General features: G+C 38.1%; 1 protein-coding gene across 4 annotated transcripts in view; it reads right to left on the bottom strand.

Annotated features, from left to right (window-relative positions):
• Nucleotides 1-11,874: 11,874 nt before the first annotated feature.
• Nucleotides 11,875-26,322, bottom strand: part of LOC119143050 (splicing factor SWAP) — a 49,363-nt gene continuing 34,915 nt past the window's right edge. For 3 of the 4 annotated variants that reach the window (XM_037376835.1, XM_037376852.1, XM_037376863.1), the window contains exons 15-19: nucleotides 20,712-20,852; nucleotides 19,249-19,374; nucleotides 15,210-15,380; nucleotides 14,553-14,625; nucleotides 11,875-12,299 (exon numbers count right to left, since the gene is read on the bottom strand). In XM_037376835.1, coding sequence (XP_037232732.1) covers nucleotides 12,234-12,299; nucleotides 14,553-14,625; nucleotides 15,210-15,380; nucleotides 19,249-19,374; nucleotides 20,712-20,852 — 577 coding nt within the window. In that variant the 3' untranslated portion in view covers nucleotides 11,875-12,233. The remainder of the gene's footprint in view (nucleotides 12,300-14,552; nucleotides 14,626-15,209; nucleotides 15,381-19,248; nucleotides 19,375-20,711; nucleotides 20,853-26,322) is intronic. The other variant, XM_037376844.1, reaches the window with a different exon arrangement.

A 26,322-nucleotide genomic window follows, 5' to 3' on the forward strand; every position in this document is an offset into this window, starting at 1 on the left:
ATGCCTTTATTTATAATTTCTGCACCCATGTCATTGCCTATGGCCTCACAAGACAAACCTTCCAGCCAGGAGCAGTGCTCCTGCAAGGACACTGCTGACTTCACGCACTTTTTATGGTACCCTTCCATCAATGGGGCTGCAGGAGGCAGGTTGCAGGACACAGGCAACACCTCTCACTGCAAGCCAACACCGCAGCCCACCTGGCCTGGCGAGGGGCAGCGCTTGCAGCACACTCCAGTGCTCAGGCACCAGCGACTGCCTTGAGCCCACAGGTGTGAACACCAGCGCCCTTGCCCAGGGGTCCCTCCCGAACAAAGCTCCTGCCCCTGCATTGATAGAGGTAACAGGAGATTGAAATTTAGAGCTCCTCTTTCTCACCAGATTTTGTTACTAAAACTTTAAATAACATAATTTAAAATATGAAATAGAAAAGGCACATTCCTCTGCTTTTTATGTGGCAGCACAGAGCTTTCCCCCTCCCTTTGGTGAGGGTCAGTGTTTTTGCAGAACAACTTTCAGCCCTGCTCCAAAGGAACGAGCTGATTATTTTCTCTGATCGCACCAGCCCCTCTCCATTTCCCACTCAGTGTGGCATACCATTAGCTTCAGATGTACAAATAACAAACATATTTTACAGGGAGGAATTAGCCTGTTATGATTTCTGCTGATAGGGAGAATGGAAAGGGCAGACTGGCACCAGGCTACAAATTAGCTGCTTTAATATATTCCTTTTCTCCCCTTTGAGTTTTCATGGGTGCTTCTAGACACTGCAAAGGCGCATCCTCCAGACAGCCCAATTAAAATCAAAGTTAGGTTCGGTGACTCAGTGTTTAGATACAGCACAGTTTACAGCATCTTTCCTTGTTATTTCATGACATCAACAGTTGGCAGAATGAAAACCATTCCATTAGATTTGTTGTTCATGGGGCTGACTTCCTCTCCATTTACAGGCTGACGACTCTGAAAGGAACACTTTTACATCGCAATGACAGTGTTTCATTTTCTTCATAAAAGCAGGTTTCCAGATAGCTGTGGTTACAGTCCCACATTCAAACCAGGATTACGTATTTTAAGATTTAACCCTTACCTCTCCCTCCCCTCTTAGAAGAGTCTGAAGCCTCCTGAATATTCTGTCAGCCCTACTTTCTCAAAAGGCTCCTGAAGTGATTTGTCCCATCGGTCAGGTAACAGCACAGTGCCCAAGGGGCACAGCCAGCAGCCCACGGCCCCTCAGGCACTGCTGGCACTTCTGAACGGCCACTTTCATACTGCCAAGTACACAGTACTTCCCTCTTTTTCTGGAATAGTCTGAAGCCATGCTTAATGAACCTACATATGCAACTCTAATTACAGCTGCACACCAGTCACCTATCTACATAATGCAGCATAATTGGACACAATGAGCAATCATCTGGAACGCTTTTCAGAGTTCAGCTACTACTGAACGCTGAAATACCCCTCTAAGAAGGTGGAGAAAAGCAAGTGTGATTGCTATGTCATTTTTATTTATTGGCAGATCATTCACCCTTCTGGTCTCTGTGGTATGAACAACAGGAGGATTTGGAAGGCTTTTTACAAGCAGTCCATTCTGCAAAGATCAGGCATTTTCAGGGAGGTTCTGTGAAACCTCCCCACTGCTAATCTCTGTCCAGGCAACAGAAATGGTGTCGTGAGCTTTTTATAGTAGAGTGAACAAGATTTCAGTTGAACTCAAACTATGTGATATGGATAGAAAATATAACTATATAACAAGTAATGGGAAGCTGTTTCTTAAGGTAACTTCATTTACAGAAGACTGTTGAGAAGCTGCTTTTGTACTGCTGACAATGCCTGAATGAAATCAGTGACTCTTCAGTGACTTTAAAGAAACTGCAGATAAATCCTGCTTTGCTGGAGCTTTTATTAAGGTGTAAAACTCATTACTAGCAAAGGTCTAAATGCTGTAAAACTTTGGTCTTGAAAGTTCCAGTGCTCAGATGATGAGACACCTCAAAAAAAAAAAAAAAAAAAAAGGAAGGGGAGGGGGGGGAGTTGAATGGGCTGCCAAGTTCAGAGTTAGAACTGAGCTTTGAGGTACTCATTATTAGAAACATAAAAATTTAAAAATTCAGCACGGGTACTACTTTAGGGTTACAGAGAATGCTGTGACTTTTGGCATGAGATAGGGATGTTCGCAAGGCCCAGGATGAAGCTGGACCAGTCATAAGCGAGTGACTAGTGAAGCAGAAAGCATGTACTGCGGCAAGTGCTTGTAAGCATATAGGGACTAGCTGCTTCCATCCAGCAGAGATCCACTCACAAACAGAACAATAAATTATATTAGAGACAGTGCAAGGAGATACTTGGCCACCAGCCTTTTAAGGGGCCAAGGAAGTATTTCCCCAAGAGGATCAAATAAATTGATGGCTGCCCAAACTTGTGATTATTTTCAGACTTTGCAAAATGTCCTCCACATCTCCAGCAAAGTGAAATGTGAAGGGACGGCTTTGAAGTGTGAAAAATAGCAGCCAAGTGCATTACCTTTAGGCATGGCTACAGACTGCTGGCAATGGAGTTAAGCTCTCCAGGTGGGCTCTCACCCATGCACCTACCACTGGTTTTAGATTGTACAATCTACATCAGTAAAGACTTGGTTTGACATTTTAATTCATTGTGAATCACCTGTCATTGTTTAGATGATGGGTCAGCCAAGCTGGTCATTTTTTACCACTCAGTTTTTCACAACTCGCTTCTCGCATCTGTGAACACATTAAATCATAGCACTGTTCCCTTTCTTCACTCCCAAATGAGAAAGAACGTCAGTAAGTCTGAGCCAAACACAATGAAATACAGAACTGTCTTCTGTTGTTGGATACTGACCTTGCTTTTACAGTATTTAAAAAAAAATAAAAAAGGAAAGAAAAAAGAAAAAAAAGCGCCCAGTAGTGGAATAATCTTGAACTGTAGTTGAAACTGGACATCATCCTACTTGGTTCAATTTTACCTATAGTCTGACTTCCTAAATGATACCAGCTCTGAGATCTAAGCTATTATTTGCCAGAGCCTGAACATGTCTCCACACACAATTTTTAACACCCATTTGAATCTATTATTGCCATTTTTAACTCTGTATGCTATTTTGATATTTGGAATATATTCTATTCTTTCTTCCCATGCAGACGGGCCACTGATGGAGGAAATTTCCCACAACATAACCCTTATTTAAGGATAAGTAGTAGTATTTACTGTATCTGCATATTCTTAAAGCATAAGGGCAAAGAACAGTCTTTCTTTATAGAATAGTTGATATCTTGTGTTTGCTTGTGGCTTGAATAAGACCATCCCATTTACATTCTTCTGCACTGCCACGAGAAACTACTGAGAAGCTAGCAAGATACAAAACCTAACTTTCGGTGACATTTCAGGACACCTCCAATGGTGCAGAGTTCAGCACACTGTATGCAGCAAGACAGCAGTCTAAACTGAGTAGCTGGGGAATCTAAGTACTCCCCTGCCTCATCATGAGCAACCGGTCCACAGAGCAGAGGTCTCTCACCCATGCACATCCTTGACAGCTGCTTCTATTTCTGTCTCTCTGTGAGATGTCACCCGCTTATCCATACGAAGAATAAAACTGTATATTGCTTCAGACAGAGACACAGACAATTAAACCAACCCCCTATTTACAAAATGGCATGCAACCCATTTGCCCTTTATAAAAAGGGCCTACCTAACTTAGATGTCACAGAAAGCATATTCCTAGCTTTCCTAAATGATAACTTCTGCTTTGGGCTTGGAAGATTGTCAAAAAGAAGAAGCAAGTTCAATGACTTTGAAGGCCAACAGCTCAATCATTTCTGCAAAGCAAGCAGTCTGATTGCACACTGCCTGTTATCTTCAGCTCCATGTAAAGTAGTCATTATCCTGGGAAGGAAACACAGAATTTCTTCTGCCTCTGAAGATATAAGACTTAATTTGTTGGCAAAGTTGCACTGGGCTTAAAATCTAGCAAGTTTTCACTGTCACAGTATGAGAACAACAGCTTTTCAACACCACTTATTGTGCCCATGCTCAAAAAACTATCCCAGTGTCATCAAAATCATGAGGTTGTCAGAACTGAGTGCATGTGTCTGCCAGTTAAGAAACACTGGACAAATGCCATCAGATTTGCCAGCATAGCCCACTCATTTTTACAGTGTTCTCTTAAATTCAGCATATAATATCACTCTTTGTCCACTTTGTCTCCTTATCTACAATGCTTTAAAATAGAAATAGCTTTAGGAAAGGATGAAAGATGTGTTTAATTTTTGCCAAGTGTGATACCATTAAAGTCATTAGCCAATATTGGTTCCAATGGGAGATTATGAACAGTGGGAATTTAATGTGCTCCTTTCTGCAGGATTAATAGATACATGTCTCGTAATGCTTTTGTGTGCAATGACAGCTTGAGGCTGTCAATTTCTCCCATTTCCTGATTAAAAAACATCAGACAAGCTTATACCCATTCAAAAGGCACAAACTGAAGATGCAACCCAAGACAAATTGTTACGTGATATACAAAGGTTTAAAGCAGAAGTTGTTTTTGGCAATAGGATGTGAGGGTTGAGAGAGTGTTTTATATGGATCATGAAGTTGCCAATGTTCAGCTATGAGATTTCCCAGATTACACAGCATATTATCATATTTTTAAATATACCTTTTATGAAGAGGAAGGAGTTCAATAAAAGCTACTTTAGTATACTGGGCTTTTTTAGACAATTTCTATTGCCTATCACGGTAAGACAGAGGGCATTTACCTTTGGACTTAACACATCTCTGCAAAGCTATTCCAGCATCAAAATAAAATCACAGAACCATTTAGGTTGGAAAAGACCTTTGAGATCATCAGGTCCAACCGTTAACCCAGCACTGCCAAGCCCACCGCTAAACCATGTCCCGGAGCACCGCATCAATGTCCTTTTTAAACACCTCCACGGATGGGGACTCCACCACCTCCCTGGGCAGCCTGTGCCAGTGCTTGACAATCCTTTCTGTGAAGAAATTCTTCCTAATATCCAGCCTAAACCTCCCTTGGTGTAACTTGAGAGTGGGACAGCTTCACCTAGAGTATGTAGAGTGGAGGCAAAACCAGCTGTTTCCACCCTGATTAAGATAGACAGTCTTGGAGTGTTAGCAAACATGAACCACAGAATAGCTGAGGTTGGCAGAGCCCTCTGGAGATGGTCGCATCCAAGCTCTTGGCTCAAAGCAAGCTGAGCTGAAGCAGGGTGTCCAGGTCTGCGTGCAGTCAGGTTTTGATTGTCTCCAGGGATGGAGACTCCACAACCTCTCCGGACAATGGCAACAGCCAGCGACTCAAGACTTGAGCAACGAGAGCCAGGGAGCAGCGAGGGCCACCTGCTCCCTGAGGGGTGGGAGCTGGGCGCAGCAATGCGGGCGGCGGGGCAGGGACCTCACCAGCCCAGGCACAGCCCCACGGTACCCAAGGAAACCAGGCAGGCCAGGAACGGCAACTGGGATCAGCCGAGAGCCCAGACCGCCAGACAGGTGTGGTGACAAGGCAGCTCTGAGATCAAGATGGGAAGTCAGCCAGTGGGTTCAGGCAGAAGCAGGGCTGCGATGGACCCAGGGTCAGACCAACCTACAGCCAGCTCAGCAGGAAGCCAAGGCACCAAGCTGGAACGGAGCTTCCGGTCAGAGGCTGTGGGTGGAAGTCCCAGGCGAGGCTGGCCAGGACCGTTAAAGGTCTATTACCGCATTCAGAGCCCCGACAAAGAGAGAACACGAATGAGCTGGAAATATCTTCCTACTGATAAATTGCAGCACAACTCACAGGGACAGTGTGAACCCAAACAGATAAGGGACCTGCACAAAAGAATAATGATCATCTATTCTCTGTTTGCAATGGCAATTCTCAGAAAACTATTAATTTACAAACTCAAAGGCTTTCACAATTCATGATTCAACTGAGTAAACTGATGGCTTCTTATTATGCAAATACATGAAACGTGTTGTTCTGGGAATATAAAACAATAGGTTGGAGCATCTGAAGAACCTTTATTCCTTTATCTGTCATTATTATACCATTCCAATTAAATCCCACATATTTTACCGTAAGAATCCAACGGAATTCCTGCTAGAAATATACCTATGGAGTTGTTGCCTTTTTGTTCTGTGTTGAGTATCCACTGGGAGAACATTTCTAGGTGAGCTCATGGTCATACAGCTTTCTAACTTCTCTTGCAGCATAGACAGCTTACTGAAAATGGAGTGACTGTTAGTAATGCCTTTGTAAAACAGGCTTCACCATTCCACCATTTTTTTTAAGGCAACATCTTACGATTTTGGTAAAATCTTTTAATTGTTGTACCTGGTGACTTACAATCTTCACTGTGCGTAAGCTAGGGCACTCAAGGACCTGTGGACAGTGTACTTTTGATTGCCTCAAAAGACTGAAATATCTTCTTACACTTACTTGACTCAAGGGGGAAAAATACTCCTCTTTTCATCAGTCCTTACAAAATGAATCTTTCCTTTCCATTTTCCCCACAGCAAATGAATTAATTATTAGAGCTCCAGTAAGGAGGAGCAAAGATTACAGATTACTTTTGCTTCCTTCCTCGTGATGCCAAACCCTCTGACTTGTTCCTTGATCAGTTAAGGTTAGTTTTTTCAAGCTTTAGCATTTCTGAAGGAAAAAGCTGTTACAGAAGCAAGAACAATAATTTAACAGACAGTCCTACAATCACCAAGGCTACCATATCCTGATAAATAAAGTTGCAGTTAAACATCTTTGGATTGCATTTTAACAAGAAACCCCAAAGCCTCCTACTTTTCAATACAGAAAATATCAGCATATATGGGACTTATCCCTGGAAGAATACATCCTTAGAATTTATTTTACAAGAAACAGGACAAGGAAAACCTTGCATCTCCAAATTACACCAGTTTCACTGCAGTAACATATCATATCTGCCACTCTATGCTGTCTGGGGAAGTTGGTACCTGCCCTTCTCCAGTCTTGCATTCTGGATTTATCTTACCCAGCCAGGCAGCTGTATTTGTAACACTGTCAAATACCACCAAGAAGTCATCACGCTTTCTATTTAGAAATCAACAGTTCAATACACAGTCTAAAGAGAAAAATTAGTTTGTCAGCATGCACCTAGATCTGCAGCCATTTTGTCCTTATCAGAATAAACTAGTCATAGCACAATTCCTGAGGAGAGTGTGGCAGTGATCCAGAAATGGCAGATTACTGCCATTGCTTTTAAAACGGTCTGGCTAAGCTTTTTATAGTATTTGTCATGCTATATGTTCAGAATTAATTGTTGCCAAGAGATTATCATCTTCATTCAAATTACAGATACAAAATTAACACCATGGAAGTTTTCAGTTCACTGGAAGGTTAAAAGTGGATTTTTTTTATAAACAGTCAAGATCTGGTTTAGGATTATACAAAATCCAGTAGGTTATTTCCATACCTATATTCACCTCCTGCATAATCCACAGTAGGGAAAATTAAGGCAAAAATCAAAGACATGATTTGGATCAAGAATTATCAAGAATCCTTCGATGGTTCACACAGAGTAACAGCAGCAATGCTACACCAGCTGGCTACCAGAAAGACTGAAACTTAAAGAATGTGCAGGCAGGTATTAGTTTCCAACCAACTGCTCCAATAAAGCCTTTACTTTTTTATGTAATATTTAACCAAACTACACTTTTGGTGCAGAAAGGATCTGTCTAAAAGGAAAACAAAATATTCAGAAGATGTTCATATTTAAATCATGACAGAAAAAAAATTAAAACACTCAGCTTTCAACTTTTAAGAGCTGCATTTAGGAGAATTTCAAACAAATTTTCATCGAGTTATAGCCAAGTTCATTTGTGAGATGAAAATACAGGTGTTTGATCAGTGCAATGCTGTATTTCATGCTTTCAGATCATGAGGCAAAAGAAAAATTAGTAAAGAAGATGCTTTAGCATTTTACTAACCTCAATGAACAGGTCTTTTACTTCTTCATATAATTAGCTGCTGCATAGGGATCAGAGAAGAGGAATAGATGATAAACACAATTTAATTAAGTAGAAATTTAATTAAATAGGATTTCCCAATAAAATTTCTTCATAAAAGATAACAGACATGGCCTTAAATCCAAGAAAACATGAACTCTAAACGTTACCATTTGTTGCCCCATTGAAAAATGGGAAGTATGGTTTCGATTGTCTCTAGCGCATGAAGTTTACAAGTGAGGAAGTGCATGTTCCAAAACAACTGGTGTCAAACAAAATGTTATGATACAAAGAGCGAAAGTCACAACAGATGTGAAATTATGATCGATGCCAAGAGACCACAGATACATCTCAATGGCTGTCAGTTTCTTGACAGAGCCAAGTTGTTCAGTGCCAAACCATTAACTCAAGTTTGATAGAAGCTGCCCTACAAGCGGAAGCAAGGTCTCTTCACCTGTAGAAAAACAAGCAGTATATATTGAGATGGCCAAATTATTTTAACTTTTTTATTATTAACAGGTTATCCACCAGCTGACTGAATTGCCAAGTAGGAAGCTCTTGGAATACATCTAATTAATTCCAATTAGAGCACCTTTAATAAAATTTATTACGAATCCGCCTCTTGAAGGTTATACCTAGATGGGCAGAAGAAGCAAGGCTGATGAAGCAGAAGTTCAGGTTCAGAAGTACTGAGAAATATGCTCTGAAGGGAACTGCTACCAGGAGGACAGATGTATACAAGCACTTAACTCTCATCTGTGTCACCTCCATTTGACAAAGAAAGGTGGAGAACTTACAGCTACTCACTACCTTTGCTGTGGCAATGCCTTTGTCCAATTAGCTTTATGAAACAAAGCTATCCGTCACTGAGAAAACGTCTGTAACACCTATAAACACACAAGTCACTGAATGACTTAGTGGTTCAAAATTTAACAAAGCTTGAAGTACTTTTTTTGATATCTCAGTTGAACCTGAATCTCCACAGACAAAAAACTGATACCTCTTGAGCAACTCCTACTGTCAGTGGAAATTTTTTTTTTTGAGAGAGAATGCTGCTCTGCATGAGTACAGAGAATAAAGTTTTGTTGTATAAACTGACAATAAAAAAAAAATAAATTAATCTTCAGAACTACGATCTGGAACATCTAAGGCAACAAGGGAAGGTTGGCTAACACATTACACGCAAAGTCCCTTCCACAGCGCTCTGGAAAGCTAGAGTTAATATTCCAAGTCCTTCTGGTTTGTTACATGCATGTAGAGGAAATAATTTAAAAGTACCTACAGCTGAACAGCTGCTTAACTTACTGCATATGACCGAATTTAAAGCAAAACAATCTCACAGTATATTGTTTCCACAAAACTGAGACATTTGAAACATTAAAACTAGTTGCTGACACCACACAGCTACCACAGTGCTTTCCTCAAGGCTACTCAAAGCCCACTTTCCTCCAGCTGAAGGTCCAATTTCTTAACACCCCATTGCAGCAACCACATGTGTTCCCCATCAGAAAGAAGATTCTGGCAATAAAACCAGGTGACACAAAGCCTCTTTAGGGCTCTTGGTGTGTGGCGACATTGCAAGGAATTGAGTACCTACAGTTTTTGTGGATGGGAGGTGGGGTATGAGATGCAGCACAGTTCCCCTTTTCTGCAGACCCCAGACCTGCTGCCTGTGGTCCCCGATACTTCGGCAGGGTCCTATAACTGGGTCCACAGAGGGGTCTCTTCCAGGGGTTGCAATGAAAATCTATACCTGGAAAACAGAAATTTGAAGATTTTGCCATTTGAAGTTCTTAAGACACTTTCCTGATACTGGTTACACATTCTCCCAATACAGTCATTACAATTTCTGGTGTCTGGTGTATCACAAGCTGCATGCTCTATTTACACGCAGCTACAACACAGCTATTGCCTGTGAAGACAGACCAAAAAAAAGCAGCATTGACTTCTAAATGTGAATATGTACAAAGAAATTATTCTGGTAAAGCAGTTCAAGTCCCTTTAATATGTTGAAAGTGTCCATTCTGGTTGGAAAGAGAAGAAATAACAATAAAAGCACTACTACTTTTTAAATTCTGGAGGATACAACTACTCATGAGAGACTGCTAAATGCAAACAAAACTCAGTAAACAATAGAGTGTATAAAAATGCAGTTTAATCTAAGTTTTCCTGGAGCTAAACACTCCATCTCACTTCATACCACAAAGGGGAATAAGGAGAGGGGGAAAAAAAAAAAAAATAAGACTTGCTCACAAGGAGGGAAAATATTTTAAGAAGTCATTAAAGCAACAACCTTCCCAAAGAGAATAAATCTGAAAAGCAGCAGTAAAACAAGCTGCCCTGCCCATTTTATAAAAGAGCTGAGCTTTTTTTCCCCATTACATGACAAACAATTGGCATCTAAGCTGCCGATTATTTAACCGTGGTGAGACTTTTAACTCCATTTAGAATGGAAAAATATAGCTGCTGTAAATTTTAACACTGCACAAAAATCTACAACAGCTGCCTACGAAATTTACTTTTATGGTTTTTTATCTCTATCTCTACTAGTACTGTTTCATCAACATGTACAGAGAAAATGTTCTCTCTCTTGTGCTGGTTTAAAGTTATTTTTGTCCTAGTCAAAACATTACAAATAACTTTGAAATAATTAGGTAAATGGCAGAGAACATGATTCTACACTGCCATTTAGATGGTTCTGTTTCATCGCAATTTTTGTGTACAATATGAATACAATGACATTTCTCCACATCAGACAGAGCATTTCATATTGCTTGTAGGAGTGTAAACTCTAATGATTACTTGCCAAAAATTGAAAGACAAACCTGACTGATGATTGTTTCCAATGGTTTAAATATTGTGCTTGCATTCCAACTGAGGACCAGCAAGTGGCATACCAACTACCATTTTGACCATCGTGTTACTAAAACCTTGAATTATATCAGTGCATTGTTTCTCCTCCCCTTGCTTTGAGCAAAAAGATTTTTGCATTGGAGTTATTGATCTGCGTAGTTCTATGCAGTGAACTTGCCAACTAGTCTTTGAGTAAGCATAAACTTTACCACATTATTTTCTCTAATCCATCTCCAACCTCCACCTACTCTCTATAAAATCTGAGAAAATTAGGATATGAGTCACTATAACCACAATTTTTCTGACTACAGATCACAGAGTTTTTCAGGAGTCATTATATGTCTTTATTCTACTCTTCATGGAACCAGGTAACTGCCCATAAGAGCATCTTCTGAATACACCAACTATTACAAACCCTCACAGTTAAAGCAGGCTTGGGGAAAAATCCACACATGCCTTTTTGTACTCATTTAAAGAGTATTTCAATTAAATAATAGTCTCACTGTACTACAAAGAACGCATAATGAACAAAGGTGCAATTATAGAGGCCACACACTTTTCGAAAACTGTATGTCAGTAAAACAGCAGTTAGTAATGATCTTCCTCAACTGTATGAAAGACGTTGAATCAGAAGAATGCTGATTTCTGTAAAGTATGCCTGCTCAATGACCACAAAAATATACCCTCTTTCCCACAGCTAACTAGAAAGGACAATGCACATTAAGGCAAGGACTACTGACCATTAGTTATTGACTTCAAAAGGTCAACTCCTCCAATGAAAGCTCAATGATTTTTCTAAAATGATGGACAGAAACCATGTCCCTTGTCCAAAAACTGTCCACTACTAACACCCAAGCAACCAAGCATTCTTAGATTGTTCCATATATGAGGGAAGATAAGCATTTTTCAGCTTAAGGTGGTCAGGCAGGCTAGACAGTTGTTATTTTAAAAAGCAGAAAATATTAAAGAAAATTAATTAGTAACAAAAGTCAACTGTAAACAATTAAGGACTCCACAGAAACTCTAGCTAATGAAAGATGTTTCCTTCTTTATTACTGTGTAATACTTCACAGAAACATGGTATTTACAAATATACACATATAGACTGCTGATCATAAAATGTTACTGAAGAATTAGTCAAAAAAATCAATTTACAAAACCCAGAAACTTTCCAAAGATATTCTGGCTGAAAAATTTAATGAAATTTCAAGGAGATGCTTCTGTACAGAAAGACAGGGTTTAGCTCCTCAAGGTCTGGTAACATTAGACGAGTTGTGAACCAAGTGAGCTAAGCTCAGCTGTACATTTGAGATGAGGCAGTTTGTTTTGTTTTTTTTAATATTGTTCTTTTTCACACAATTTCTTGATGGTCAGTTCAACAGGTCTCAGGAGGCACTAGTTTGGATGTTTTTGGAAGCTGCAAGCATTGCTCTCACTTTGGCCATAAGGTCCTGTAGAAAATAAAAGGACAATGATCAGACATGTCTGGGCTTTGACCAGAGCTAAAGTATGCGATTACAAAAACCTGCATGAAAGGGTTAGCTTATGCTCCAGTCACATAGAATAGATTCACAATCATCAGATATGAAAAGTCCCTGGACTAAATGAATGAAATAATTTGGAGAAAGTTCCTATGACAGCAACTGAAGTCTGTTTTTACTACAATGCTACAAAGTGCTCCGCATAAATGTTTAGAGCAATTTCTATATAACGAAACACAGAAATCATGTCAACTCAAATGGAAATAAATAACTGTTATCTTCACAAAAACTGTAATGAACACACAACTACTAACCACTGAAGGTTCACAAAAAAAAGAAAGAGGAAAAAAGAGAGAGAGCACTAACAATTACTCTGTAACAGAAAGGATTTTTTGTTTGCTTTGTAAACCTGAACCAAAAATTTACATAGCAGAGCTATTTTCACATATGACAAGAGCGGCTGAAACATTAAGGCTGTTGTGAAACCAAACAGCAACTCAGTCTTGCCGAAGTATCCAGTGGGAACAGCGTTACAAAAAGGAAATGAAATCTCATATAAACAGCATCAAGTAAGTGGATTGCAAAAAATGTTCACAAAAATAAGAAGCGTGTTATCAGTAATGAGTTAAAGTTACTTAAAACATTTCTTCACAAATTCTTAGTTCTTTTAAAGCATTTTTCATCTGAAGCTCTCAAAATACTTCACAGGGGAATTCAGCATCATTATGCCACTTTACAGATGGAAGGATTTGAATGAGAAAAGATACTGAATTAGTCAGGGTCAGCCAGCACACTGGCAGCAAAATGATCTTACTAATAATTAGGCAAATTAAATTTCTTTGGCCTCTTACAAAAAAGCTGAACTAATCTATGTTGGGAAATACCTTGCAGATTCATAACAGTTTCATTCCTCTTTTTTATTTTTTGCAAACAGTAACTAAGAACTGTTATTTTAATACAGCAATCTTTCCTCCTCTTACAGCTGCACTTCAAGCAAGCAGACTAATATCAAACTAGCAAATGCTATGCCATAAGCAATATTTAACCCAAGAAACAATTACCTTTGTCTGAAAGGTATTGTGTTTTTTAAAGGGTGGGATTTTTGCTCTACTTTGAAGACCAGGATGTAGTTCATATCTCATTTCTCATACCAGGTTTTTTGCATGTATTGTTTGGTAACCTAACAAGTGCTATGATGTTAGTACTCCACTTTCTTTCTCTGGTGTCTATACTTGCTATTTTCTATTTTCCTGAATATTCTTGTTTTGGATTTCTCATTGAAAATGGATCAAATATGGTATGTAAGGTACTAATCTACTAGACTTAATTCCCAACTACAACTAAGTCCCCAGCAAAACTAAATCTTTGAACAATATTAATTTATTGAAAAAATAGTCTATCCATTGAAAAAAATGAGAATATAAAAAAGCAACTCTGGTATTATATTGCAAAATTTCCAAAGCATGATTAAAAGCTTTCCTCCTCTAAACTTGGCCTATTCAATTGAAAAAAAAAAAAAGCGTGAAGACTCTAAAAGGATGAGTGAAATTAAAAATGTTAAAGAGTGATACCATGCAGTAGCTTTTCAAAAGGGAATGGAATTATTTTGACAGAGGTTAGGTATCTTAAAACTTAGGGAAGCTAAATGCATTTAGATTACTGCACAGCATATATCAGGCAGATACCTGATATGCCATGATTCACAGCAAACTTGAATATATCAACAAAATCATAACACCAATAGTTCAGAGACATAAACAGCAACAAGGGTAAGATAAGTGAGCTGAAGATACTGCTTAATGCAAAGCATGCACTTCAGTTTGCAAGAGGACATAGATTTCCTCTACTGCCAACCCCACAAACTTAACCTTTGCCAAGGTATTCCTCCTTCCTCCTTTCCTCCATCAAACTTGTTAAGAGCACTACACGGTAAGATAGGCTATGGGTAACTGGGGTATTGTAGCATAACGTGGACTTTCATATCTTAACAGTGGATATGTTACAGAACAGTGAGTTTAGCTCTGTCTTTAAAAGCTTGATTAAACTTGAAAGGACAGCAGCTAGAGAAACAACAAAATTGTTTTTCTCATAAGCAAACAGATTAAGAATGTCTCTACATCACAGGCAAAGCTCAGAATTGTATAAGGTAGTAAAACAATGTGATGGACACAGTTAATTAGAAAAAAAACAACAAACCAGACTCTGAATCTGTTTTATTTGTACCTGAGTAATTTTACTCTGCACTGAAGACACAATTGCTGAAGAGATTTGGCCATCTTTTTCCTGAGAAACTCCCCTGAAAAAATAAAATTATAATAAGAAATTTATAGTAAATGTTTTAAAAATGCATTTAACTCATCACCATGATTTTGGATTTCATTGTACAAGTCTCTCATATGTCAGTCAACACTTCTCTCATTCAACTAGAAGCCATGTTCAGTCACAGTCAGAAGAGTCACTTCTACAGCTGATGGAGAAATCAGGACAGCAGCCTAGGGATCTTTTAACACGACTGCTCTGTAGAAACAATTTAATTGTGAATCTTGCACACACAATTAAAACCACTATTAATAAAATTCTACTTCAGAGAGTACTCCTTTAATGAGAGTTTCCAATTTCTAACTTAGAATTATGTTGCAGAATTTCCTGCACCATATTTACTATAAGAGTATAATAGAGATGTTTAATCCAGTAAGCAACAGAGATCAAATTTCTTCATCAGACTGATGCACACAGTGCTGTCCTCTTAGTGTCTTCTACTTTTAGTATGCCCACATGTCACACACACACAGAGCTCCTTACCCCACAAGTTAGGTCAAAAGATACGCTGGCAGTCAAGAGACATCAGCACTGCAGTATAATAATAAATAAGTGTATTACCTGGAGCGTTCCTGGCTGGATTCCCTGCTCTCCACAGGAGAGACACTAGTTGAATGTACAGAATTTTTGTGTGTGGATGGTTTGCCTGGTGACATGGATGGTGAAGGAGACCTAGCTTTGGACTTGGTACGTGATCTAGACCGCCTCTTCTTCTTCTTTTCATGGGGACTTCTGTGAGCAGAAAAGATTTTATTGAAGGATTATTTGGAGCAATATTACACTAGCTCAGCTGAAATTACTTTTCACACTTCTAAAAGTTTATACAGCCCTCTTCCACAGGATACTTCTCATGCATTCAGCAATCATTAGTCTTACACCGATACTGCACTTCTATGGCTGTGCAAAACACATTCTCAGCAGCTCTTTATGACATACTACATTAGGCAACTACTAGTACCCGAGGTTCTCACTTGGAATGCTGCTTCATGGGTACACAGAAATCACTGGCCAGTATTTGATCACTTGAAGGATATTAATGGAAAGTCTTTCATTGGAGATTTGCAGAATAGCTTTGCTAGAGGGAAGTTCCTTTCTAAACAACATCAGGCACTTAGAACATAATGAGAAACATTAAGAGTTTATATCCCTTACAATCTTCCTAGCTCATAAACGAGCAAACCATGGAATCATAGTTATGTGAAAGATCTACAGAGCAAAGCCATGGTGTGGTTTTTTTTTTTTTGCTTTTTACAAGAAACCACCCTTTCTTTTCCTTGTGATCCCAACCTATACTGCAACAAACTGCAGGCTCCAAATTATAGAAAAAGCTCTTCTATGCCAATTCAAACAAACCTAAACCTAGCAACAGGTTTTAAGTGCAAATAATTATGACTTGAAAATTAGATACACAAATATTTGTCACTATGAAAGCTGGAACAAAGGACTTCAGAGTACCTTACATGTTCATTATTGACAGAAGGGGAAAACAGAGGTAGCCTCCTCATATGCAATATTAAGCTCAAAGAGAATTAATTTAGTAATATACTAGAAACAGAACTATCAAGTCTTTATATATGATTGTGAATTTATGTCTGTATGATTTACATACCAGTATTGATATTACTTGTTAATGCCTTAAGGGTTAGGCTATACCTCATTGTAGGCATCTCTCTCTAGCATGCACTGCTAGAAGTCTACTCAGAAGAACATTGTTGAAGCTTCTAGAACATCTTAAAACACTGTAAAACTTTGATCCATTTTTGAAGTACCCCATCATTCATTCCTTTACTTTGATTTTTATTTTTCTTTAGGAATGTGATACTTTAAAAGCAGCTATGCTATAACATATTAAATTCCCATATAAATACATACACCTCTGATGCTTAAGATTTATCATACAAATATCTGATTTTTATATGGAATTTAACATTCAGGACTGCAAAACCCCCTTAAACTTTTCTTGCATAAATTATCGTTAAGTGTAGAAGAAAAACCCTGCAGCTCTACTAGTCTCTAACATTTTCATGACTATACAAAAAACATCAGCTACAAAGCTAGTTATTCCTTGACTAGCTAATTATGTCCTGTAATTGCTCAGTTTCTTAAAACATCATAATATAATCAAGCTGTGAACATATTTCATACTTCACTCTTGAAAATCTCAGCAAACATTCATCATGCAAAAAAGAACATTCTACCGTAAGCTTTTTCAGTGTTTTTCATCTCAGATTATGATGAACAAACATTGTAACAGCTGAACAAACGTGTCTATCAATTTTCTATTTTTCAAACATTCTATTTCTAGGCTTACTTTTTAATATTTTTCTAGGTACAAAAGCTAGCAGAGGGTGACAGAGCGCGGGAACAGGCTGCCCAGAGAGGTTGTGGAGTCACCTTCTCTAAAGATACTCAAAACCTGCCTGGACATAACTCTGTGCAACCTGATCTGGGAGAACCTGCTTTAGCAGGGGGTGGAACCAGATCATCTCCAGAGGCCCCTTCTGACCCTGACCATTCTGTGATCCTGTGATACTCTCTGCAGAAAGTAATTCACTGTAGTCAGATTAAAATGCTAATTTACATTAGACTTCTTTTAAAGTGACTATGATGGATGAGAGATACAGGATAAGTCAGAAGAAAAAAACACTGTGTATTTCTTCTGAAGTACACCTCATTGTACAAGCAGTGAGGCCAGCAATTCCCAGACAAGACAAAGTAAAACACAGCTTCCTAGTTCCCACATATTCTTCTTGGAAATATAATCTAAAATTTACAAGCAATGCCGCTCTTCAGCATCCACAACTGATCTCAGGTCAATGCCCTGAGAAAGTTTAAATATTGCGAGTACTTGTTAATTCTAATTTTCAGTCCTCTGAAAGTACTGGATTCTAAAGCTTGCCTACTTCTTAGTGTAACTATGGTTAATAAACACCACTCAGCTGACTGCTGCCATGTAAGACTGAAACTTGCTCTCAGCCGTCAGGCAAAATATACATTACTCGTTCATAGACCCAAGTATGCTAATCAGCTTTTAACAGCCCTTAAACCCAAATGTTGCTTCCATTACACCACTGCGAAGAATCCACTCCATAACTGATGGATGAAAAACTGGTCTACCACAGCATCTACACCCTTACTTGAAAATTTACATGTCAGTCCTAACAGGGCTGAACAGTAGCCTTTGCAATCAGAACTGCAAATATCCTTATCTATGTTTAACTACAACATTCTTTCTTCTGACTACATTTTTTGCACTTACTGCCAGCCATATTTTATTGTGTAGTGTTCTATGTTCCTGTTTAAGGCCTAACAGTTTACAGTTTCCACCTATATACACAACACTGTCTAAAGAGGAATCTAGTTTGTTTCACAATCATCATCATAATTTCCCATGTGGAGTGGTGTAAGTCTAAAAATAATTCATAGCTTAACACACTGAGTCGTCAAGCAGCAGACACACCACATAGCACAGGGCCATGCAAAAAAATTTGCTTGTGTTTATAGGAAGAAAAACATTTATGAGCTTCCATATCTTTTCTGTTTAACCAAATCTGCATGTTGAATTCCACGGATGCCTTTGTTATCTCGAGTTGAATGCAAAAAGCTGAATCAGTTGAAGCACACACTGATGAAGTTCTCAATTACACATTAATTAATATAGAGGCTGTAAGAGATGGAAAGTTATCTTAAGAAACAACAGAAATTTTTTAATAATCATAAAGTTGAAAGCGATCTCTTTGCTTCTTATTCTACAAGAGATATGGAGAAACAGGTTAAAGACTAAATCTTCACTGATGAGCAGAAAAAATCTGTATGCTCAGTTTAGTAACTTCAATGTGTTGAGCTTTGTGCACACATACATACAAGCATGAAACATTTTCACTTCCTTGCATGTTGAAGACACAACACACCATAAAACATTAGAGACACTAAACATTTCAAAGCCTTCGGGCACACACTTTGCAGATGTTTTACTTCTGCAATTGCTTAGCTGAAATAATGGTTGGTATCCCATTTTGATTATAATAGGTTCAGAGAGACTATATGCAAGGTGCTTTCAAAAAATGGCACCTCTTTATTCGCATTTCATATTCCACTCTACCAGTAAAATAACCGCTACATGTAAAGCACATGTAACATGCTACATGCTTTACATGTAGCAGTTATTTTACTGGAAACCAGAGTTTCCCATTACTTATGCAGTTATGCTGTGATGTCAAGCAATGCCAGTAGGAATAACATCAATACCACCATACGACCTCTGTGCCAAGGTCATACAGCTTGCACAAGCATTGCATGAAAAATGACCCCACAAGAAGGAAATATGAAAGTCTAAATACAATCTGAACTCTCACAGCTAGGAGGTAGTAACATACTAACATTCACTGATTTGGTTGTACATTTAGCGTTCAAATGCACGGAAGAATGGGAGAAAAAGAACAATTGCTTCTATTATTATTTTTTTTTCTCCACAGTAGTATTTGTCTGTTAAAATAAAGCTCCGGAGCATAAAAAAATGTGAGTATACATCACATGAGGCAATGCTTAAAGTCTTGTACAATGCCAGGACATCACCTTCTCCAGGACCAGACATACTTACTTGGAACGTGGGCGTTTCCTACTATTTCCAGGACTATTACTAATGCGATAAGCTGTTGGAACACTTCTTTCATCTCTCCGCCTTTCTGTGTGTGCAGTCCTTCTCCTAGGTGACCTTGATCGTGACCTAAGCGGAAAAAAAATCCAAAAGTTTGCTTTTTGTTACTTATTTCATTACTTTTAATTCAATGGAATTGTGCTGTCACCAAATGCAATATAACACTGCTCAAATGTTATTTATAACAACATGGGGTATTAGTCTCCAAGACTTGTCAGCTGCATACAAATTCCTACCCATACCAAGACATTCAGGATGTAGTTATCCATTGCTTTTCACTCCCAATGGGGGAGGGGGGGGACGGGACGACAATTAATTTTTTTGTTATTGTCTGCTAATGTCAACTTCTGTATTAGTAGTTGGCAAAGTTTTACTTCAGTCCAGTTACCTTTTGTGGCAACAGAGCTATTAACATCAGTATGTAGAAGTCCAATTTGGCTTGAAGCCTGGAATTGTCAGGCCTGACCCTATCTTCTCAAATTAGTGGTATGTTTTTAGAACTGCTGCATAGATAGAGATAAGATACAAGTTTTTGTTTCAGCCCATCTCCAACACTGACAAGTCCAGGAAATTTTGTCCTGATGTCGCAGGATAATCTAGCACAGCCAATATCTTCACCTATGCAAGTGACCAACAACCCACGATTGGTATTGTTTGGCACTAGCACTTTGACTTGAGGTATTTTTTCCTAGAAAAGTGAGACAGAGAAAAAGATCAAGAGGGGAAAAAAAGAAAGCATGCCCAGTTAAGATCAGAGATCAATTTAAAAGCTTAACTCTTTTTCTCTGTGATTTGGAATTAAGTGGATGTGCAAAACCTGAGTATTTTGTAACAACAAAATAAATGGAATGAGAAAACTCCTGAGACGTAGAGGGGAGGGGAGAAGAGAGAGAAGGGGGCAATTCAGGGACACAGTTTGGAAAAATGAAAGAAAAAAAACCCCCAATCCCTATATCCACTCAAAATTCCTGACAGTAAGTTAGTTTTGTTCTCAATAAAATATATAGTTCTACTAATTTTAATTCTATTTCCTTATTTATTTTAATGCCTTTCTTATTTATATACTGTATGTCATTCCATCTACACCAAACATTCATGTTCTTGAAAATACCTAATTTTCAGTGACTAAAAGACAAGTCATTTGCAAAATCACTGATCTTCTGTGGACTCACACCATATATATAATGTACACAAACACACACTCCTGAGCCATTTCTCTTAAACCTACAACAAAAGAGATCAACTGAAAATGAAAGAAGTAATCATAATGGCAGTTAAGTGTTGCAAATTATCTGGTTTGTCACTTAGAAATCTGATCTTTACCAGGCCATTCAGAAGGATTAAAAAAGGAAAAAAAAACAACAGATTATAAAGTTTGGGGTCAGTCAGACACCTTGACATTTTACCGATTTCCCTCAAAAGAGCTCCAGCAGTCAAATCTTTTCGTTGTCGAAGATGCCTGATAATTTTCCTGCTCTGTTGCTGCTCCCATTGATGAGCTGCTCAGACCCGGCTCCATGCTCAGTGTCCCTGTGGATGCTGTGAGTCTGTGATACGGAGGCACACACTTCACATTCAGAATAAAAGTCCTAGTTTTGGTATTAACTAGAATCCTGAAAAGGCTCAGTCCCTTAACCAAAAGCTGAACCTTAGTGAAACATGCCTATATGGACCAGCCTAAAAAAAGTCCAAACAATCAGAAAGAAAAAAAGCATTAGCTTCATTTTTATGAACTGATGTTTGTGGTTCTACAACATTCTTCCAATCACCAATTTCTAAGAACTTTGGCCGTTAGCTTCAAACAATTAAAACCAGCTTAATAGTTTTACTGCAATACATCAATTATTACTTTCATTAGACTGTTATTTCAAAAGGCACTCTATTCCTTTAAAGTCAGTATCACCCGTGTTTAGAAGGGCCCCCGAAGTTCAAAGGGTTACGAAGCTTGGCATATCTCACTGCAAAATAGGAATTAAAACTACGTGAGTTGCCTCAGCAATAAGAAAATCAGTTTGGAAGGAGAAAAAACACCCAAACAATTTATTATTATTTTTTTTTTTACAAAGAACAGCTACTTCCACATCTCTTAAATTCCTAACATTGAGGCAAAAAGTCTCACAAACACACACACAAGTGTACTCTATCCAAACTTACTGAAAAGTAACCTGTTGAAGTACACCACTACTAATAGTGGTTTACAACACATTAACTGAATAAATTATGTGGCTTATTACTACCCTATTACTAGATGGTATAAATATAAATCAATTGCTATCAAAGACAAGTTTAGACTTTCCATCTCTACTCTAGTTCAAAATGAGCATCCATATTTCATCTAACCAAACCACGAAATCATTCAGTAACGAGCGCATCTGCTTCCCTTCCTCTCCTCTCACATACACGCACAAACCACCCTCACAAATATATCATTAGCTTAGATCATGTACAACAAATATCTGTTGGTAGAAAACAGACATTCAGATCAACACTGTCATTATTTACACTTACTGCCAACCAGCTGTGAAACCTAACTTCTCAGCTAGAACCGCACACTGAAAACCCCAGTGACTGACAACCTACGCTCCTTTAAAGAGGGGCACTGTCAGGTACATTTCACATCATTTTTAATGGTGCTTTGAAGTTGATCAGAAAAAAAAAAATAAAATGCAGCATTTACTACAGATGACCAAAAGGTACCAAAGGCTGTTTGTTTTCCGAGACAGATTTAATGTAAAAGATGGGGCTAACTAAGTACTTATTTGGAAAGAACTAATTATCTTTTTGGGACTGACGGCTCCAAAGCAGTCCACATAGCAATACCTTACAGCACTTTTGGACATGGTTTACTGTTTCCATGACTTTTTTTAACTTTAATCTGTCATGTTAGTCTAGAATTAAAGCTGTAAGATACCAGGAGCTTTATGGAAGGAATTTTGGTACAGAAATTTTGTTCCAGAAAATAACATGCATTTATACAGAGAACCACTGTTAGCACACCACATGCCACAACTAAGCCAATACATCTGGGTTCATTATGTAGCTACAGTTTTTTAAAGTTGCTTCTGTAAAACAGGTTTGCTTGTGCTACCCAGAAAAATGAATATCCAGAACATGCTTTGAATCAACTTCACGTTATTCAAACAGAATTTTTCAAATTTAATACTGTTGAAGATGCCTTAGAAAATACAAAAAAATGCAACAGTACAAAAAATTGCATTTTACCACCAAAGACTATTTTTAAATTAAGCAGAGCCTCTAGACCTCTAACAATGCAAAAATAACTAATAAAGAAGTGATATTAAATGGTATAACAGCAAAGTATATTGTGAAGTTCACCTGTAGGATTTCTAAGAACAATATGCAAGGGTGTGTGTGCGTGTGTGTTAAGATGCACAAACCAAAAAGAGAGAGCTTAGAAAAGTACACTGAACATCAACTGGATAAAGAACAAAGTAAGTTACTGCAAATCTCTGTTTAACTTCACTTCCCACATCTCATTCCCTATTAATTTGCCACAATAAGTTATACGGTAAAGGTGATTTTTAATCTTACTTTTTGAAACAACTTATACAATTAAATAATAAATACTCAAAATTGAGTTTTTAAACAAAAGGTCAACCAATGCCTATATGGGAACCTCACAAAATCTAAGGCTTTAAGATTGTTCCCCCAAATGCAGGGTATGTGTTGAGTGCCATTATTAAAATTTAGAGATTAAAATTCATTATCATCTGAATGCAATATAGCGTAACGAAAAGTTACAAAATAAGCATGGCTCATCTTTTGGCTATCATAGTTAATTTAAATATAATAGTTCAAATAACTTCAAATCCAAAATCACTGTGCAGGTATGTCAAACGTAATAAGCTACTCTCTAAGAAAGTTATGAAACCTTGTTTCTTAAGAAAGAGAATTGTTTGTTATTCTAAATCATTTGATTAACAGCAACTAGAGCAGTAATTACTACAGAAAAGAAAAATTCCAGCTTTTTCCAGTCCACTCTTGAGGTAAAATAAAGCATCAATAGTCACTTTATATTGAGATTTGCAGGTTAGAATATGTTTTGAACAGAATAAAACAAGGCAACAAAATCTCAAACATGCAACATTAGACTGAGACACTCGAATAAAGCATAGTTACTCAAAAGGGATGTTCTACTATGATTCAGCATCGATGTCCACACAATAAAGGCTATCTCTAAGCACCACCCATTTAATATGAGACAAATGCATTAACTTCTACAGTTTACACTTATCCCAGGAGGGTATGACTCTTCATGTAACTATTCACCAGTAAGTTGTAACACCCAATATTGTGGGAATCTAGGAAAAAAATATTGTTCTAGGTGAAGCACTGGGAAAACTAAAGAGCGAAGAGATGTGAAACGTGCCATGTTTTGAATGAGATAAAACAATGCATGGAAATAATCTTCTCTGAATCAACTCTAAATAAATAAATAATAATAAACCCCCCCAGTCATATCTTCTAGCTAAGCAACAACATTTGCCTTTTTTGGCAATTACTCAGGTAAGGTATTGTTTTTGCCTAAACATTTGAGAAACAAAACACATCAGTATCTGACTGGGTTACGAATCAGCCTCCCACTCTTGATTACTCTATACATTTTCTGGTTTCAGGAGCAAAAGCTTTAATTTTGGAAATACAGCGAGTATGTTAAGGCACATCAAACACCTTCAATAAAGCAAACCTTCAATCATCACCATTTCTTGTACAATGTGAGACCATGTAGACCCCAATTAGAAAGGCAGGGCCAGAAAAGACTTTAAGAAATAAGACTATTCAATATTCTCCAAACCATAATTCTTGAGACAGAAATTCCCCACAATGGAGCCTTCACAAGCTGTATTAACTACCTTTACCACTGAGACACTATGAAAAGCTTTCTAGTCACTCTGTTACCAATTTAAATCCACTACTTATTGTCCAGACCCCAAGGACTGAAGATGAATGTTCTATTCCCTCTTTGTTTTGGTGTGAAGACTCATTTCATCTTCCCTCAGTCTTCTTAAGCAGTCATTCCAACTCTTTTTTTTTTTTTTTTTTTAATTCTCAAAAATTGTGATGATTCTCTCTGAACTTCCTCCAGCTGGTCTAATTCATTCTAAAGGATGCACAAAACGGGACACAGTACTCTAGGTGAGGCCCAACAGAACAACAGCTTCCAGATGAGGAGATATCTGATGCATCCTGCATAAGACTTGCTTGTCTTTACTGATTAAAGTAAAACAGCACAGTTTCTATATTATCAGATGCAGAAGAAAGGTATTCATTGCAGCTGAATTACAAGAGGTTCAGATTTAGCCATGTTCTTGTGGAATGCTACGGACAGGAAGGTACATTCAGATTTCTAACAGGTCTCCCACCTGACATAATTGTCAATAAAAGTATTTCATATGACCTGCAAAAAGCTCATATGGAATTGGCACCCACTCACCACTGATGATACTGCCTTAAGCTCCCAGAAACAATGGATTTCTGAATCCACTGAGGGGAGAGAGACCCTTCAGAGACCTTTGTTTAAACTAGTACTTGCAGAACAGAAAGACAGGCTGAATGGAAAGCTCCTTCCCATTCAGCTTTAACTTCTGTCAAGTTTTATAACGTGCGTAATGTTTTCAGTGCAAGATGTGGTGCAGTTTTTCTGAAACAATTGAGGCTCTGTGTGTCTGTTATTTGATTTGTGCCACGAGGTACACTGAAGATGGCACACAAAGATTAGCTCCAGTAGATGAGCTATTCTTTGTGTAATTTCTCTACCGGCTGAACTACAGCCACCAAAAAAAACCTTCAAACAACCAAAACATAGTAAGACTATCTGCTATGTAGACCATGGTGGAAGTATTCAAGCCTCTTTAAAGGACCAGATATCTTACCTCCCTAAAGACTTATCTCAGTATACATCAAACTGAACTTGCAGGTTCCCATTGATTTGGTTACTGTCCAATGCAAACTCAAGCAACATGCAGGATTATCCTTATCGTATAGAGTAGTATACCCAGGAATTGGTAAGGATCTTCTCAGATGATTCTTTGTCCTTTTCAAGGTATCACAGAGGATGACTTAATTTTTTTTTTTAGCATGAGTATAAAGTTTTCTCCTTGATTTTACCACATGTCAGCCAAATCATGGATAAATATTTGCAGCATAGCTTGGATGAAGCGATGTGGGAGGTTCAAGTGAAGATATGGCTCAACAAGGAGTTGAAAAGATCAGTAATTCACCAGTGGAGACTTGTCCCCAAGATATCCTTAACTTTGAGAAGACTTAGGTTTTGAGAAGATTTGCATTCACTTCTTAAACAAGGACAGCTTCATTCAACACCAAACCCTTTACACGCTGGTAAGCACAGAAAAGGACTGGCACACAGTATTTTGGAGTGTGCCTTATAACATAGAGCATCATGACCACCTACTGTCAAAGGCAGTCAAATAAGCAGCATGTCAAACCGACCGTTTCAGGCCAAGTTACGTTGATCTAATTCCTTGCATCTCTAAATAGCAGAGAAGTCTACAGCGAAGTACTGTATTTAACCTTAAAAATACAGTACAAAATAAAAAGTTGCAACATGTTAACACTTCCTCATATTAGTGTAGTTAAGACACTCTGTTACACAAAAAAAATGCACATGGAAAATACAAGACGAGAAGTTCTGTCACACCGCTGTCAAGGGCTAGAAGGTGTTTTCCAGGAAGAAGCATATGTCACAGGCAAGGCCACAAAGATAAAGGATTATATAATTTTGCATGCATCACATATATAACTGTAGTAGTATTTATATGCACCATCTGTTTGAACTATGAGTTACTTAAACACTGTTTGGTAGCATGATCCAGGGAACGTAACTTCAAGAATAAACCCTTCCTACTGACCACAGTAACTGCTGTATGGCGAGGCGTTCAGATACGACAAATTTGTAGAAGGTGCCTAGATTTAAATGTTTTAGATATAATTAACAGCATTAATATAACACAATATAGATAATCTTATAGCTGGATA

This window comes from Falco rusticolus, chromosome 1, assembly GCF_015220075.1.
Source record: "Falco rusticolus isolate bFalRus1 chromosome 1, bFalRus1.pri, whole genome shotgun sequence".
Taxonomy (NCBI): Eukaryota; Metazoa; Chordata; class Aves; order Falconiformes; family Falconidae; genus Falco; species Falco rusticolus.